Source organism: Artemia sp. Qi Xiang Cuo, chromosome 5, assembly GCF_049724085.1.
Source record: "Artemia sp. Qi Xiang Cuo chromosome 5, ASM4972408v1, whole genome shotgun sequence".
Classification (NCBI taxonomy): domain Eukaryota; kingdom Metazoa; phylum Arthropoda; class Branchiopoda; order Anostraca; family Artemiidae; genus Artemia; species Artemia sp. Qi Xiang Cuo.
In genome coordinates this window covers 12,193,723-12,212,575 of record NC_142798.1, presented here as the reverse complement: position 1 = coordinate 12,212,575, position 18,853 = coordinate 12,193,723, and the positions used below count along the sequence as shown (strand labels likewise).

Below are 18,853 nucleotides of genomic sequence, written 5' to 3'. Positions count from 1 at the left end.
CCGGCAATGGAACAAACCCATTTGTGAAATGCTTGTACGATAAAACAACTTTGCGTTGTGTTGCTGAAAAGGCACAGGGGATATTTGTCAACTACTGCTGAGCAATAGAGCAAACCCAAATGCGAAATGCTTGGTGTAAAGAAAAACAGTTTTGCCTTGAGTTGCTCAAAAGGCACAGGGGATTAAATAAGTGTAACTGAATATCTTTTACAAAACGACGCCATTCCAAACGTAATTTTGCACATTAAGGGGGGGGGGGAGGTAAAGTATATCGGGTCTGCATGCCTAAGGTGTTAGGCACAATTATTCTGCATATTATGTAGTAAGAATTGTTTTCTAACTTGACACTGTTCAAATATTTTTCAATAAATAGTTCCTTATTTAAGTGACCAAGAAGATTGGAGGGCAACTAGGCTACCCTTTTTTCCCCAAAGACATCCAATCACATTTTGAGATGCCCATTAAGCTCGGCATAGTTACAAGGTCCAATAACAATGCGTCTGAGAATGACATCCCCCCCCCCAAACCTGTTCAACCCCAACGTAAAGGTGATTGTCCCTGAAGAGCAGCTTTACATTAGACTGCTATAAAATACACAATGGATATTTGTCAGCTACTAGTTTCAAATGGTACCTAAATGACTGCTTAGATTTTTACAATTAAACACCTTTACGTTTGACTCTGATAAAAAAAAAATAGCCGTAACTAAATATCTGTTTAACTATTGGTTCATCGTGTCTAAATATCCGTAACTAAAAATGGAGTTAACACAAATCTGAAAGTACCGATCAAAAAACAACTTTGCAATATGCTGCTAAAAGCTACACTGGATGCAACAGTCAACTACTGGTGAGCAATGGAGCGAACCCCAATGTAGGAGATTTTATTCAGAAAAACAGCTTTACATTACATATACACATACGCATATTTAAAAGCCAGTGGCCATATACACAAAAAAGACAGAAAAAAATAATAATAAAAATTGAACAAATCAAACAATAGCACTCAACACTTTGAAATTATAATTTCCGTGCCTCTAAGACATCCTTTATGAAATTTTCCACCACAATAATTAGCTCCCTAGAAGAGGTCTCCAAGATACCTGGGAGTCATGGTGCATCCCCCCCCCCAAAAAAAAAGCTATTGATTGAATTCTCCAAACTTTGGCAATTACTCAGAAAATATTCCAGGTCATTCCCATACTCCCTACGAAGGAAGCAAGCACACTTACCTCCCAGGCCATCTTCATCATAAGGTTCCAAGTGTCCCCTACGAAATGGCACACAATATGCTCGCACCCGCAACCAGCACTTCACTGCCGTCCACGGTAGGTTCGGTTCAAAGTTATGCTGCCGAGCCTGGGAGACTGGGTGTTTGTCAGCTTCTATTCCTCGACGAAGCGAATTTCAACTCTTTGATTGCAGAAATTGAGACAGACTTAACGATTGCGTCAAAAAAACCTTATTTAGAAGAAATAAATCGGTAAAAAAGTACTTTGCTATAGCTACTCTTTTTTTAAATTAGGTTTTTCAGATTTATACGGTTTTTATGGGAATTTTGAAATTTTTTTAGAAAATGAGCTTTAAATTTACATAGTTTATCGTTCCAAGTTACTGGGAGGTGTAGAAGAAAAATACAGACAAACTACTCCAGCAAGTAAATAAAAATGGTAATGCTCCAAAAATAGCAGCAAACAAGAAATGGTTTCGGAGACTAAGGAAGCTTGCCCTCATTGAGTCAAACGGTTTTCGACGTGATACCTTTAATTAGTTTTTTTCCAAGACCACACTGCTTTTCTTTGACGAACAAGTCAACGTTGAAATGGGGATAAGACGTGATCAGTCAGGGCCAGTCAAGTATAAATTCAACAACCTTTCTTTTGGAATTGTAAGACGAAGCAGATTCGGCCACCTTCATTAGAAATTCAATTTACATAAGGCAATATTAAAGTAGAAAATTTAGAACTCAAGACTTTGGATCAACCCAGTTATTGAACTCTCTCAAACCAATCTAGTCAATGAACTGGAAGTAATTTTTGGTTCTGTATAAATATGCCAGTTTTAATTTTAACGCTTTAGTATATATGCTGATGATGATCGCTGTATATGTGGTCGAAATATCCATACATTTGTGTCTGTTTTCACTGTCTAATAATTGGACTTATCCGCATTTGAATGTTTACTTTTGAGTCAGACGGTTCACTATAATCAATGTGCTGGGATATAACCAGAGAACAATTAGAATATGATGATACAATTGACAACGTTAAAGGGCCGAATATACCAGAGCAATTGAGGCAATACCTAATTTACCACGTCAGGGTCGTTTCTGAACGTTATATATTCTAATACTCCAAACAAAGAGGAAATATTTGTCCAAAAGTGACATGTTTGGGTAGTGCCTCCCGTGCATCTGAGCTGTCGAAGTTGATTGAAGAAAAATATTAATAGGAACTTTGAAAAAGAGCTCGAAACACTGATAAGTCAGCTTTTTTTCCTTTTTTGTTTCTTCACCACTAACAGGGCACTGTAACATCGTAAAGATTTATTTAAGTGATCATTTGAAAGCTAATGCTCACACTTGCGTGGTTTTATAATTTCATCATGGTAACACAAAGCATTAAAGAACTAGGACGCATATTATGCGGTGGCGATTATTGCATTTGGAAAGAGCATTGGATGGTAAATCAAATGGTATGTTTATGTTTCAGATAAAAAAGAAAAATGAAACTTCGGCCTGTTTACCGCAAAAACCTTTGCCCTAAAAACCCTTGTAGAGCTTGATCATACTTAGCGCTTAAACCCTGTAAAATTATCAAAATGTCAGGTGCCACCCTAAGTTTAGGGCGTTGCAATAAAAATTGGGAACTCTGAGCGAAGCAAACTCTGCACTTCAATTCAGCGCTAATTCAAAACTTTTCAAATGCCAATTTGAATAAGCGTTGAGGCAAACAGGGCATGAATTAAATAGGGATTGAATTAAACAGAGGTTTAAATGTATGGGGGTTCGGTTAAATGAGGATCGATTTACACAGGAGTTGAATTCAATGAAGGTTGAGTTTAATACGGGTTGAGTTGCGCGGAGGTAAAGTTGAATGGCGGTGGAATTAAACAAAAATTGAGTTACATTGCACATCTTAGGTAGCATGTTATGACATAATGAAAAATGATTAGTTTATTCACTATTAAATCTTGACTTTTATTTATCCTTAAATATTTTATTAGTAATAGGCCAATATGCCTTTATAGAACCAACTGACGGAGATAGTAGTGACTCAGATAAATTTTACTTACAGATACAAGAACAAATAGACAGGGTCCAATGTAGAAATATGATGTCTTATTAGGAGATTTTAACGCCCAGGTCGGTAGACATAGGAATAGATCATATCCTAGCCTAAGTAAATTTGGTATAGAGAAAGACAACAGAAATGATTACAGACTGCTGCAATTTGTAGGTATAACAATCTAGTTACAATCAATACAGTATTTGGTCATAAAATGGCTCATAAGTTAACATGGTATTCATATGATGGTAAGACAGCTAACCTTATTGATTATGTAACTGTAAACCAAAAACTAGCAGGATCAATACAAGATACTGGGGTATACATAGGATAGGATACATAAGAGATACATAGAATAGGATATATACAAGATACGTAGGATAGGATACACACAAGATACATAGGATAGGATACATAAAAGATACATAGGATACATAGGATAGGATACATACAAGATACATAGGCTGCATAGGATAGGATACATATAAGATACATAGGATACATAGGATAGGATACATACAAGATACATAGGATACGGGTATATAGGAGCGCTTTTATTTATTTTAAAAGTAAAGATCACCATCTAGTAAGTAAATAGGGAAGTAAAACTTCCCTGAACACAGATTATGCTGATGATTTAAGCATCCTAGATGAAAGTGTGAGCAAAATGAATGAACTTTCAGAGGTTTTGTGAGTTTGGGATGCTAGAATAGGTTTGAAAATTAATGTTAAGAAGACTTAACAGGCTAGGAATAAGTGAAGACGAAAAGATGACGCTGGGTAACTAAAAGATCGATCAAGTGGACAACTTCACTTACCTTGGTAGTTTTATTAGTGTATGGTGGGTGCAGTGATGATGTTAAAAGTAGAATAACCAAGGCCCAAGGGGTTTTTTCACAGTTGAAAAAAGTTTAGAGGAATAGGATGATAAGTCTGCGAGGTAAGATTGGAATCTCCAGTGATGACAGTAGGCAAATATGATTTTGAAGCATGGGCGCTCCGAAAAACGGAAGAAGGTTAGCTAGACTTCCAGAAAAATTGCCTACGTGTTGTTTTGGGTCCCCGACTAACTGACCGTATTTCAAACAGTAGCCTGTACGAACCGTGTGGTTCAATCCCGATTTCTAGGGCTATAATGACAGAAAGGTTGAGATCGCTAGGGCACGTTCTTCGGATGAGGGATGACAGATTGTCAATGTAAATAGGGAGGCTTTGAATAGATTCAGATGGAGGAGGAGCGTGCGTAGCTGTGTTCGCCTCAGAGGACTTGGTGCTGCGGTGAGTTGTTAGTAGTAGTAGTAAATTCATTTTAAATATAGCAGGCAAAACAAACTTTATTTTGGACGGTGCAACAAAGGCAACGGGAAAACCTCTTCTTCTTCATTACTTTTGTGACCCTCTCCCCCCAACTAAAAATCCTTTTGGTAACCCTCCCCTGAATAATATTTCTGGATGCGTCCCTAGGTCGTAGGGTGCCTTCATATCCACTTTAAAGACTACTAAACCCGGCTTGAGCCTCTAGAATGGGAGTCAAATGGGTTATGGGAACATCATTCTGGATGAGCTACCACATTTGGGTTGTATTACACCTTCATTACAGCCAGCAATAATTCACCTTTTAAGAAGTATTTAGGTTTTATATTTTTTGGTTCAGTGTTTTTTCCAAGGTTCTTTATTTTTGCAGATTATGCAACAGATAAATAATCTATATTAGTATAAAATATTTTAAAAGTAAATACGAGTACTTACAAAATGGTACTTACTTAAAAAACATGCCTCGTATATAAATAAAATAAATCTTTGTCTACCTGTTTAAGTATAATTGTCTTGAAGGTATCACTGAGGTCCTTTAAATCTTTTTGTGTTAGCTTAGTAGTAATCCCACAATCAAGGACGATCAGAAGGGGGGATGGATTTGAATCATAATCCTTCCGTACCAGCATATTCCCTGGATGGAGATCCCCATGAACAAAATTGTCTTCGAAGATCTGCAAAAAAAATAAAAATAAATGTACATTCTCTTATCCTTTCAAACAAATCTTCCTAAAATAAAATTGGCAATTACTGGAACTTAATCAAAAGCTCCAAGAACTGTTTCTTTTTCGTCCTTTTTCCATAATTGGATTTAGCATAAGTCCTATATTATTGAATCTAGTTACCTGCTCGTAGGATATAACCACATCTGTTTCTTTCTTTCTCCAAATAAATTCGTCCTTGTTAGATCTATTTTACGAGGGCTGATCGAAAAACAAATAAATTTAAAACAAAATTAAATGCATACACAGTAGTAAATTAATACAAAAACATATAATAAATAAAAAAAATATGCCAAAGTATCAACGTCTATCTCAACCATCACAGATTAATTTGGTATTATTATATTTTATATTGGTATTATTTTATTATATTTTATATTGGTACTATTGGTATTATATTTTACATTTGGTGTTATTATATATTATATATTTATTTTGGTATCATTATCGATTGTTGCTTTAAGGAGAAAAATTATCACTTATGCAATATTTTTGGCTTTTTTTTACCATATGTTTTCAGCATTTTGGAAATATTAAGAGACTAATATACAATTTTTTTTTTCCAATTTGGAGATAATAAAAAAAAGAGAGGCAAAGTCCCCATGAGTTTGTAAGTTTTGATGAAATTTTCCACACAAAAAAAAATATTACAACATTTTGTTTTTCAGGCTACTAAATGATATTAAATAGACGAATAATTTCTAGCTCCAAAAATAATGCTTAAGAATATGTTAGGACAGATTTAGACACAAATTATTATGTATCGATAGATGCATCAGATTCCATGTAGAACACGGACTTATTGAATAGAAATCACTTATTTATTTGGAGTCAAATTATTGTATCAAAATTATTTACCTCTTCTAAATTCCTAGGACATAATTCCAGAAAAATTTAGCTTTTTCTGAAAATTAAGCTTAAGCTGAATAGGCATATACCCTTTATTCTATCTATCCTCTTTTTAGCCTTCAACCATGACAAACGAAGACTAAAAGAAAATTCAAGACTACAAGAATCACATTGAATTAGCCTTCAACTATAACAAACGAAAAGTGCAAGAAAATTCAAGACTACAAGAATCACATTGAATTAGCCTTCTACCATAACAAACAAAGACTACAAGAAAATTCAATACTACAAGAATTACCTTGAATTAGCCTTCAACCATAACCAACGAAGATTACAAGAAAATTCAAGACTACAAGAATCACATTGAATCAGCCTTCAACCATAACAAACGAAGATTACAAGAAAATTCAAGACTACAAGAATCACATTGAATTAGCCTTCAACCATAACAAACGAAGACTACAAGAAAATTGAATTCTACAAGAATCACATTGAATTAGCTTTCAATCATAGCCTTCAACCATAACAAACAAAGACTACAAGAAAATTCAATACTACAAGAATTACCTTGAATTAGCCTTCAACCATAACCAACGAAGATTACAAGAAAATTCAAGACTACAAGAATCACATTGAATCAGCCTTCAACCATAACAAACGAAGATTACAAGAAAACTCAAGACTACAAGAATCACATTGAATTAGCCTTCAACCATAACAAACGAAGATTACAAGAAAATTCAAGACAAGAATCACACTGAATTAGCCTACAACCATAACAAACGAAGACTACAAGAAAATTCTAGACAATAAGAATCACATTGAATAAGCCTTCAACCATAACAAACGAAAACTACAAGAAAATTCAAGACTACAAGCATCACATTGAATTAGCCTTCAACTATAACAAACGAAGATTACAAGAAAATTCAAGACTACAAGAATCACATTGAATTAGCCTTCAACCATAACAAACGAAGATTACAAGAAAATTCAAGACTACAAGAATCACCTTGAATTAGCCTTCAACCATAACAAACGAAGATTACAAGAAAATTCAATACTACAAGAATCACATTGAATTAGCCTTCAACCATAACAAACGAAGACTACAAGAAAATTCAAGACTACAAGAATCACATTGAAAATACTTAGAACAAAGTATGAATGCAGTCCATAGAACAAAGTATGGATGCGGAGTCAATAATAACTAGTGATCATCAATTATTTTTTGCTATCTTCATCTTAAAATATTTCTCGTATTTAGTAGAAGTTGCCTGCGGTGCCTTTTCCACTTATTGTAATAATAAATATTAATAATTAATTTTTATTAATTATTTTATTAATTATTAATTAATTTTAGTTGCCTGCGGTGCCTTTTCCACTTATTGTAATAATAAATATTAATAATTAATTTTTATTTTTATTTTATTAATTATTTTATTGTAATTTATTCTAATTTATTTGACTAAAATAAGGATCTGTTTAATTTAAAATCTAACGTTTTCAATTTTATTTGAATTAAGTTAAAAATCGACAGCTAATAAAAGTAATAAATGATTAAAAAATTAATCATTAATAAGACTAATCAATAATAAAACCACATTTCAATAAAAATTGATCAGAATTAAGCGAAGACTAGAAGAAACTCATTTGGTATAAAAGTCAGGCTGCTCCAGAGACCAATCACAAACAACATATAGCCACTCTCATCAATTCAGTTGAAAACTATCTAGGAAAAAGAACACGAGTCTATAATAACAATAGAAGAAATTTTCTCCAAAGCTCAAATCTCATAGGGATTCCCGGTGAATTTCGGAGGAATTCATATCTAGAATCCTGTTCTTTTTTCCCCTGCTAATAAGAAATGAGAGAGGAGATATCCTCTGATGAAGTACCAAAAATCAGGCCCTGTAAGATACAACTTATGAGTGTTCTTGAAAAGACAAGTATCCACTTAATATTTCATTATGCTGCAATTCTCACCTATAGGCTAATGCTTGTAATTTATGTTATTCTGCAGATTCTTTATTAAAATGATTTGACTTGCTCGCGTAAATTATGACTGTCACAGATTTCATCAGGTTGTATCTTAGATAAAACTATCATAGAATTCATCTCTTGACTGTTGACAACTTCAAAAGTTAGCTTTCAATGAAATTAATTTTTAATGCAATGTCAGAAGAGGACAAAACTTCACCTTTTCGTAAAATTGAACGTTCGAAGCTTTTTCAATTTCTGCTTTTAAGTTTCACTAGCAATATTCATGATTAAGCTCTTTCATGTTTGTAGTCGCGGGGGGGGGGGTTCCCCACACCCGAAGGGAAAAAGCTGGACGAAAAGTGCCAAACGGAATTATTCCGAAGTTTTAGCATTTCCTACAATTCGGAAAATTCAATTCACACACAAAATTAGACTCATAGTAAATCCTATTAAGTGGGTATGCCCATGTGAGACCAGGGTATTCCTTTCTGTCCTATTCTTCTACTGCTACAACTACTACTAACATCTCACTGCAGAATCCCAGTCGACGTCGACGACTGGTCGGCCAGTCGTCGATGACCAGTGGAAACGTCTACAATCGGCGGTCCCGAGTTGGGCTGAATAGCCTGTACTTCGTCTCAAGAACAAGTAGAGAGAGTATAAGAAAGTCTCCTCACAAAGAAATGTCATACCCCTCCTCCGCCTCATACGGTTCAAATAGCTAAAATTACCTCCAAGGTTAATGGAAATTCGCAACAACAAAAACTCCAGCACTCTGAAGATAAATGGGAACCTTCTAAGAATACTTCTTCTATAGTTGGTTAGCAAGGTCACTCAGCCAGTGAACTAGCTTTGTTACGGTCCTTAGATATCTAAATTGGAAAGAGCTTGCATTGCTACAATTCTTCAGTGTTCCGATTCTGTAGAATCTGTTTTGCCAACTTGTCAAAACGTATTCAACCGTTGCGAAGTCAGCTGAGATTTCTAGATTTTTTTTTGTAAAACGACTCAAAAAACATGTTATGAGGAGTCTCAGTCAATCTTCCAACTTAATAAATTCCGATTCTTAGTCAAATTTCGTCACTGTCAATCTTCGGGTATCAAAGCCGTATCAAATCTTCAGGTATCAAATTCCAATTCAAGTCAAATTTCGTCATAGTCAATATTCAGGTATCAAAGCCATATGACCATCAATCAAATTCCAAGGGTTTAAACACACTGCTGTTATTCAGCAATTGCAGGTAAGTAAGAATAAAAAATTTTCAGTTTTCGTTTCTATGGAGGGGATTGGGGATCATCAAGTTGAGTTTGGCACGATTCCAGAATATTTTTTTTTATATTTCTAAGCCGTGTAGAGCTGTTTCAAGCTTTATTGAGAGGACCTCACACCCAAAAGGAGTATTTTAGGATGGCAAGCAATAACTTTTAGAGCTGTTACCCTCCCCAACAACATATTCCCTCAACATATCTAGACATGAATTATGACGATGACTTCGAGTTTCTCTCTCCACTGGTGACAATCAAGGTCTTAAATTAAGTTTGCTTCCTTTAAGTCAAGTGGGTCACTGAATGCAGCTTATATATATATATATATATATATATATATATATATATATATATATATATATATATATATATATATATATATATATATATATATATATATATATATATATATATATATATATATATAAGTAATTTATATAATTTACTGATTTGTTTATCCTGCTGTAAAGTCATTGACCTTCTTGTCCCTTCTCCTTGCTCCATTGTAAATCTTGTACTCATTTTCACAAGTATCAGTTTTAATCTTTGATCGATCGACTGTCATCTTAGGTTTGGCTACGGTGTGTCTCGGATGAGCCCTGATTGATGAAATACTGTCTTTCTATTGATGGTTTTTGTGCTATATACTTTTTTCGTAAGAAATTTCATTCTTGTTTCATTACGAAACTATCCCCCTTCTATAGATTTAGATGTTTTGTTTTGTTCTGTAGACATGTTTTGTCCCAACCGTTTTGCATCGATGCTTTGTTTCTAGACAAACGTTGTAAGGGTATGCTCTCGTTTAACTATACATTTTACCAGCATCAACAAAAGATGCAGTTCTTGTATTTTTTTTCAAAATTTGTTTCTATTCTTGTATAAAATTTTTTTGGTGACATTTTTTCACTCTATCCTCTTTGATTTTTTTTAAATCTCAATAATTGCTTCTTAACAATTATTTTACTCAGCAATAAAGCAACTCCATAAGGGGGTTTAAACCCTTACAGCTAAAACAAACATTTACTCCTTACTTTGATATAGTCTGTATACGTATTTCTACATCCTCTCAGTTGCTTCAGTTTTCACTGAATCGCAGACTACCAAAACGAAAAAGTCTAAAAAAGTCTGTATACGTACATATACATCCTCTCAGTTGCTTCAGTTTCCTCTGACTCACAGGCCACCAAAACAAAAAAGTCTAAAAAAAACCTGTATATGTACATCTACATTCTCTAAGTTGCTTCAGTTTCCTCTGACTCGCAGGCCACCAAAACAGTAGATTATTTTATAAATATAAGCAGAACCAAAATCCTAACATAACTATTGTCTCTGTGTTTTTAAATTCATTTCTATTTATAACTGTGTGAGACCTTTTAGAATTGGATTTATAATGGGTTACTTTTTACCTTCCTTTTCATTCTTCAAATGAACCCTATTACAGACGAAGTTTTTTGATTGAAAAACACAAAAAAGAGCCCAATCAAGGAAAACTGCAAACCAGAATAAAAAATCATGGGAGTAAATCAAACAGTTCGTGGTAACGAATTGCAAGTAAGGAGCGACTCGTCTCAATAGCAACCGAAACTCTAAAAAAAACGGAATTTTGATTTCAGTAGATACATCATAAGAATAAGCTTATTATGTTGATTCGAGATATATAAGATTCAGTATCAAGTAAGGTGTTACCCATCAAAAGTTACGAGCCTGAAACAATTTGCCTGATTTTTGAAGTAGGGGAGAAAACCCCCTAAAATTCAAGGGATCTTGATGAAAATCACACCATCGGATTTAGCGTATCAGAGAATCCTACTATAGAAGTTTCAAGCTCCTATATACAAAATGTGGAATTTTGCTTTTTTTTGCCAGAAGATAGATCACGGAGGCGTGTTTATGTGATTTTGTTTGTCGTTTTTTTTTACCCCCAGGGGTGATCGTATTGAAACAATGGTCTAGAAGATCGGAAGAGTGTGCATTCAAACGAGAATTAAAAGTTTTAGTGCCCTTTCTAAGTGACCGAAAAGATTGGATGGCAACTGGCCCCCCTCCCATGCCCATTTATTTCCCAAAGTTATCTGATCAAAATTTTGAGATAACTATTTTGTTCAGTATAATTGAAAGATGAAATAACTATGTCTTTAGGGGTCAAATGACCCCCCACAGTCAGTGGGATTTTGGGAAATAGTATTTGTTATTGGGAAATATACAGATATTTTTCGGAGGGGGGGAGGATTTGTGCTTTAGATGGATTTTCATAAGGAGAATCTCCCTTGGGGGGGGGGGGGGTATTTACAGGAGGAAGGGAGAATTTTCCAGGAGGAGGGGTGAATTTTCCAGGTAAAATTTTACAGTGGGGGGATTTGACAGAATTCCTATATAAAATAGGTTTTAATTGTCTTACATTCTCTTTGCCAACTTAATTTTTGCATGTGGAGATGTTCCGGAGGAAATATCCTGGGACTATTTTCCGCTTGTTTTGATTCCCGGGAAAAAAAATTCCAAGGAAGGGGGCATTTCCAGAGTGATCAGGAAACCGATTAGAGATGTATTTTTCTAATGAAAGAATGCTAAGGATAACTTTTCAGGCTGAATCGTCCGCAAGAAATTTTACGAAGAGACGGGGGGATTTTCAGCGAGGATGGAACTGAGGGAAACGAGGGAAGTCTGAAGGGAACTTGACAAAAGGGTATACTTTATGTTGGATGAATTTCCAAGGAGGAATTTTCCATGGGGGGGGGGTACTTTTCATAGAGGGTGAGCCAGATTTACCTGCATTATTTGAAAAAGAACAGCAGTTAAGTAAACAAAAAAGTGTTTTTTAATTGAAAGTAAGGACCAATATTAAAACTCAAAACGAACAGAAATTATTCCGTATATGAGGGGTTGCCCCTTCCTTAATATCTTGCTCTTTACGCTACAGCTTGACTGTTTGTCCCAATTTTTTAAGAACGGCTACTGAAATACAGGGTCCGGTATATTAGAATAGGAAGCATCTTTAAAAGTGCTAACAGCTTTAGCGTAAAGAGCAAGGTATTGAGGAGGTGGCAACCCTTTATATACTGAATAATTTCTGTTCGTTTTGAGTTTTAATGTTGCTCCTTACTTTCAGTTAAGATAATTTCAGTTAATAATGCTCACAAAAATCATTTAAATCATAACTGACAAAAGCGAATGAGCCTGACTAGGCGCATATATTATTTTATAATGAATAAATGATTTTCCAGGGTGGTCAAAACAAGAGGCCAACCAAATTGAATTGACCAAAAAATGTTGGTCAATTTGGTCAATTTTGAAATTGACCAAAACATTTAGTTTCTAGGAGGGAATGATTCTTCAAACCAATATAAGGCCCCTAATGTAGCGCTAAAGTGTCAAAAATCCTTTGCCGGAATCAGTTTTTAAAAAAGAAGGTTCTGCATAGTTTATCAAAAGAAGAATTTAATGAATATTTCGGTCATTTTCCAGTCAATCAGGATTTTGAAGGAACCAACAATGGTTCTTTCTAGAAGCAGTTCTAGCCGTGATTAGCACGCTAGACTTGAAACCCTTTACCCATAAGCACAAGGGTTCCACTCCCGTGGTCGCTGGTTAATTGTTCTGAGATGAGGATCAAAGGCGTGACTCTGTAAGCTCAGCAAGCCCTAAACCCCCATTGCACTTCCTGGCTGAAGCGCCATGAAACGGATATCAGCACCACCCATAGGGATTGTTGAATCCAACGCCGTATTCTTTTTCGTTTCTACATTTACCAAGAATTAAAAAAAGAATTTACTGACGGTTCTCATCTGAGAATAAACATAACAATAAGCCTGTCTAGTTTGGAGACCACGAGTGCATGTAACCGACTACCTTAACTATTACTACTGCTAAGAACTCACCGCAACACCAAGTCGCCTGAACCCAACACAGTTACGCACGTTCCTTCTCCATCCCAATCTATTCAAAGCCTCCCTCTTTAAGCCTTATCAAGAAATTCCAATTTCCCCTAAATCATTCATTGTGACCTTCTCCTACCCCTTTCGGGAACGACCTGCTTTTCGTTCGGATTTGAGTTTTAAACAAATTGTTTAAGAGACAATGGAAATTAAACTTAAGGTAAATACTAATACTACTACCACTAACAACTCACTGCATCATCAAGCCGCCTGAGGCCAACACCGCTACATACGCTCCTTCTCCATCCCAATCTATTCAAAGCCTCCCTCTTTACGCCTTACCAAGAAATTCCAATTTCCCCTAAATTATTCATTGTGACCTTCTCCTACCCCATTCGGGGACGACGTGCTTTTCGTTTGGCCCTAGATGGTTGGCCGAAAAACAATCTTTGGCAATATGCCATCCTTCATCCACAGAAAGTGTCCAAGCCATCTTAACTTTTCTGAGCAATAAATCGTGCAAAAAAAGGCCTTAAATCATCCTAGGAGCCAAGTATGTCAATTAGGTCCTCGCAGCTCTACGGAAACATATCTTTAAAGAACGCAAGCATCACCAGATGGGCCAAACTGAACACTCTGTACATTTGAGTGACGAACCCCATTCCCTGCAACCCCCCGCCGTTGCAATCAACATAAGCATAACAGCAAAAGAACAAGCTTGGGTCACTGTCAGATTTTCTCCAACAAGACTAAAAACATGCTGAAGCATACGGCAAGAGATTTCACAGTCAAAACCGGCTGTGCCGATTTCCGCATCATAGCATTTCAGCCAGGAATCACAATGAAGGGGGAGGAGGTTCGCAATCATCAATCCCGTTTTTTCGCTCACCCTTCCTGTTTACCTTCGCCACATTTCTCCAAGTACCTGTTTGGAGCTGGTTCGATTCTGGCTGAGCGCCAGACTCCACATCGCTGACCCCCGTAGATAAGACACAGCCAATAAGACTAAGCCGTAGATGAATGTAATTTCAACTAGCATTCAGTAGCTAAACCTACTTAAATACAAATTATAGCATATTTTAACCATAGACGTATACATCAAGAATAGACTACAGGCAGCATAAATTTTTTTAGCTCATAGCATTTTCTCTTTCCTGCCACCAGCAAAGATAACCTAAGTTGCTTGAAGCAGGCAAAACTGGTTACTGAGATTATTTCTTCCCTAATTAAACCATATATGTTTCTTCCCTGCCACCATCAAAGGTTTCCTAAGTAGCTTAAAGCAGCAGAAACCGGTTTCTGAGTTTATTCTCAACTCTAACTAAACCGGTTATTTCTCTTCCCTGCCGCAAACAAAGGTTTCCTATGTTGCTTGAAGCAGGCAAAACCATTCGTTGAGTTTATTCTCTTCCCTATTTATACCCGTTAATTCTTTTCCCTGCCACCAACAAAGGTTTCCTAAGTTGCTTGAAGTAGGCAAACCCGGTTCTTGAGCTTATTCACTTCCCTATTTAAACTGATTATTGCTCTTCCCTGCCAGAAACAAAGGTTTCCCAAGTTGTTTGAAGTACGCAAAACCAGTTATTGAGGTTAATTTCTTCCCTATTTAAAGGGCTATTTCTCTTCCTTGCCACTAGCAAAGGCTTCTTAAGTTACTTGATTCAGGCAAAACCGGTTACTTAGGTCCACTTCTCCAAACTAATTGACTGATAAATAATGTTTCCATCCTTTTTATTAGATGCGCGATGGCTGTTTGCTTATATATATATATATATATATATATATATATATATATATATATATATATATATATATATATATATATATATATATATATATATATATATATATATATATATATATATATATATATATATATATATATATATATATATATATATATATATATATATATATATATATATATTTGCTTTAATATCTCAATCGTATATCCTTAATAAATATAATCATTCAGTTATATTGCTTAATTGTTGTTACACTTATAGTTTTTGCCATCATAATATTTTGTATTACACACTTGACTTGACTTAGTGCTTCTGCTGGTGGTCCAGCGTAGAGAGACACGTGACTCTTCGCCTCCATTCGGAACGGTCTTGTGCAAGCGTGACTGCTTCTTGTATATCAGTGCCGATCATTGAGAGGTACTGGGTGAGGCTGTCCCTCCATCTGAACCGGGGCCTTCTGCGGGGGCGCTTCAGACCATGTGCAGGGGGATCAAAATTGAAGAGAGTGCTGGCGGGTGTTTCTGCTGCCATGCGGACCAAATGACCGAACCACCGTAGGGTTCGTGCAGCGACCTGACGAGAGTTGGGGGTCTGATCTGTTAGTGCCAGCAATCGGGTGTTCGAGACGAAGTCGTCCCATCTGATCCCTTCAATACGTCTCAAGAACTTTGTTTGGGCCACGTCTATGGCATCACGAGCAGAAGCAGCAGCCGGCCGGGTCTCAGCACTGTAGAGAAGGAATTGGGTTACGGTGGTGTTGTAGATCCGCATTTTTGTGTTTCGGCTTCGGCTGTTTTACACAGATATCTAATATATATATATATATATATATATATATATATATATATATATATATATATATATATATATATATATATATATATATATATATATATATATATATATATATATATATATATATATATATATATATATATATATATATATATATATATATATATATATATATATATATATATATATATATATATATATATATATATATATATATATATATATATATATGATATTCCCATCTGCTCATAATTTAACCTGGAAGTGTTGAAGTGCCAAATTTTAAAAAAGTCAATTTTACAAGCATGATAAAAAAATTTTATAAAACTAATTGAATAGTCATAAATTATAAGTTCATTATAGTATTACAATAAAAATAAACTGTGGTCTTACAGATAAGCTTTTAATACACTAAACGTATTATGGTCATTATTAATACATGCATACAGGATTATGTTCATTCCCTCAACTCATCAATCAACCTAGAAGCATTTAGGTCTATGTGCCAATAGCAAAAAGTCATAATTCTACAAGTATAATAGAATATAATAAAACAATATGAAGCAAATAAATCATAAGATTATTAAATGATTCGAATAAAAAGAAAATTGAATAATTATACAAAATTTTGATATTTACAATATAGGCTATTGTAATCTTTAGATTATAATATAAATATAACATAATAATATAATATACAAATTGTTCCTCTCTACGAGTCAATCAACCTTGAAGTGTCAAAGTGACAAAATACAAATTATTCATATGTTAAAAGCATAATAAAAATGTAACAAGACAATATGAGCAATATTGAATCATAAAATTATTATGTGAATCGTAACAGAGCAAGTTTGACCAGATAAAAATATTTTACTGCCTTCTCCTGCACACAAAATTTGAGCTCCTCTTACACCCCGCACCCCCCCCCCCCAAAAAAAAAAAAATCTGGCAAGGTTCAAATCTTCCCCTAGCCGTAACAGACTAGACTCAACACAACTAAAAATAAAATTTTTTACCATTTTGATCCAACCAACTGATTGTAAGCATAGTGTAAAATACTCCCTTGACATCAGACCTGACGCACCCTTTGTATATAACTTCACGAAACTATTATTAGAGATGAACATCAATGATTAGCTCGGAGTTGGGAATACTTGCCAGTTATGCTGGCTGTTTTTAATAAAAATAAATTATAACCATTCATACAAGTTGATACCACACAGTATATATTATATTTATTATAAATTGATATGTAAAAGTACTATTTAACGTATATATTTTATAATCAAAATAGAAACACAATCAAGATAACTCAAATAATTACAATAACGTGGAAAATCCGGTAAAAAACTACGACAGAAAAACATTAAAGCTGAAGTCATCGAAGACAACCGCACATAAACTAATGCAATTTTAATGCTTTTTCTTTAATTTACATTTGCCCTCTTTTAAGCTCAATCTTCCTATCATTTTCTAAATTAAGAATAACTATTCAATACTAAGAATAATAATCACCATTTCACCTGTGCTTGTACATCGACCTGGATATGACAATGTGTCAAATACAAAAATAGGCAACACCTTTACAACTGTATAAGTTACAATAAAATTGTGAGTTGTATTGCCATAAGCACTCCGGCGACACACATAGCCACTAATCTTTTCTTCTTTACTTGTTTATGACCATGAAGAGGGTTTAATGGCAATTTTTTCTCCACGGAGTACTCCAAGACACTTGACCATAGTCCCCCTCATGTAAAAAATAAAAGATCTTAGTACCTCCTCAAAAATTAAGAATGTTTCAGAGCGCACAGTAGGAATCAATTTGTTGCCATTTGTCAGCCATTTTTTTCTAACCCATTTTGGTTCTAAAAACCTTCAAAATTCGTAATACGTACTGTGACAGCCATTGATGGTATATTATTGGAGTTTCTAGTCCCCAAACTAGTTTTTGAGGGTCAATGGCATATCAGCCATTTGTGGCTAACCCATTTTGATTCTGAAAACCCTTCAAAATTCGTAATACGCTCTACGACAGTCATTGGTGATACACTACTGGAGTTTCTAGACCCCAAACTAGTTTTTGAGGGTCAATGACATATCAGCCACTTGTTACTAACCCATTTTGGTTCTAAAAACCCTTCAAAATTCGTAAAAAGTACTGCTACAGCCATAGGTGGTATACTATTAGAGTTGCCAACCCCCAAATTGGTTTTCTCAATGACATTTGTTTCTCCGCGAATGCGCATTTGCCGATTATTATTACGTAATCTTTGTCTTGTGCCCACAAAAATTTTAGCCTGGTAAGGGCTCTCTAAACCCTGACAGAAGCAAAATAAAACAAAAAAAATTGTCGTGTTTATTCGTTGTGTTATTTTGTGTTTATTCATTATAAATGAGTTCAAGATCCATTTATTAAAAAAAGGAAAAAAACAGTTAGAACATATACAATACAGTAAGAGTCTTATGATAAAATGATCGATCAATATTCGACCATATTCTAGGATGTAACAGGATAGGATTCAGGGCAACTTCAATCACACAGAATACCAAAATTTAAGTTGATTTTCAACCCATTCATTTGAATGGTATTCCCCTTTTCGGTCACTCCAGAATTCTACAGTAAAACTGTTGTTAAAATTGTTTGCAATTTTTCCAAGATATAAAAACGACAAGTCAAAATCTTTATATTCAAATAGGAAGGCCGAGAAAAAGACTTTACAAATTTTCTTTTTAACCAGTAAAAGAAACCCTGTCATCTAACGAACAGAAATCAAATTAAAAAAAAAAAATTCCGAAAAAAAACTTTTTCCAAAGAAAAATAGCGCTACATTAAACCAATTATGAGCAGAAATAAAAGCAAATAATAGTTCAAACTCATAACGAGCAGAGATTACTATCAATGACTGAAAGAGACTAAAAACTAACATAAATTACGATAAATAATCAAGTCAAACAAAAAACAACCACAAATAACCACAAACAGGAGCAGGGCTAACATCCCCTAAGAATTCTAAAGGA

General features: G+C 34.7%; 1 protein-coding gene across 1 annotated transcript; it reads right to left on the bottom strand.

Annotated features, from left to right (window-relative positions):
• Positions 1 to 15,340: 15,340 nt before the first annotated feature.
• Positions 15,341 to 15,808, bottom strand: LOC148951815 (uncharacterized). The gene has a single exon (XM_089089074.1). It carries the CDS (start codon positions 15,806 to 15,808, stop codon positions 15,341 to 15,343), a length of 468 nt encoding a protein of 155 aa, XP_088945200.1.
• Between the last annotated feature and the right edge of the window lie 3,045 nt (positions 15,809 to 18,853).

Excerpts from the sequence above, each read along its gene's own strand:
- LOC148951815 (XM_089089074.1), bottom strand. The coding sequence starts at position 15,808 with ATGCGGATCTACAACACCACCGTAACCCAATTCCTTCTCTACAGTGCT.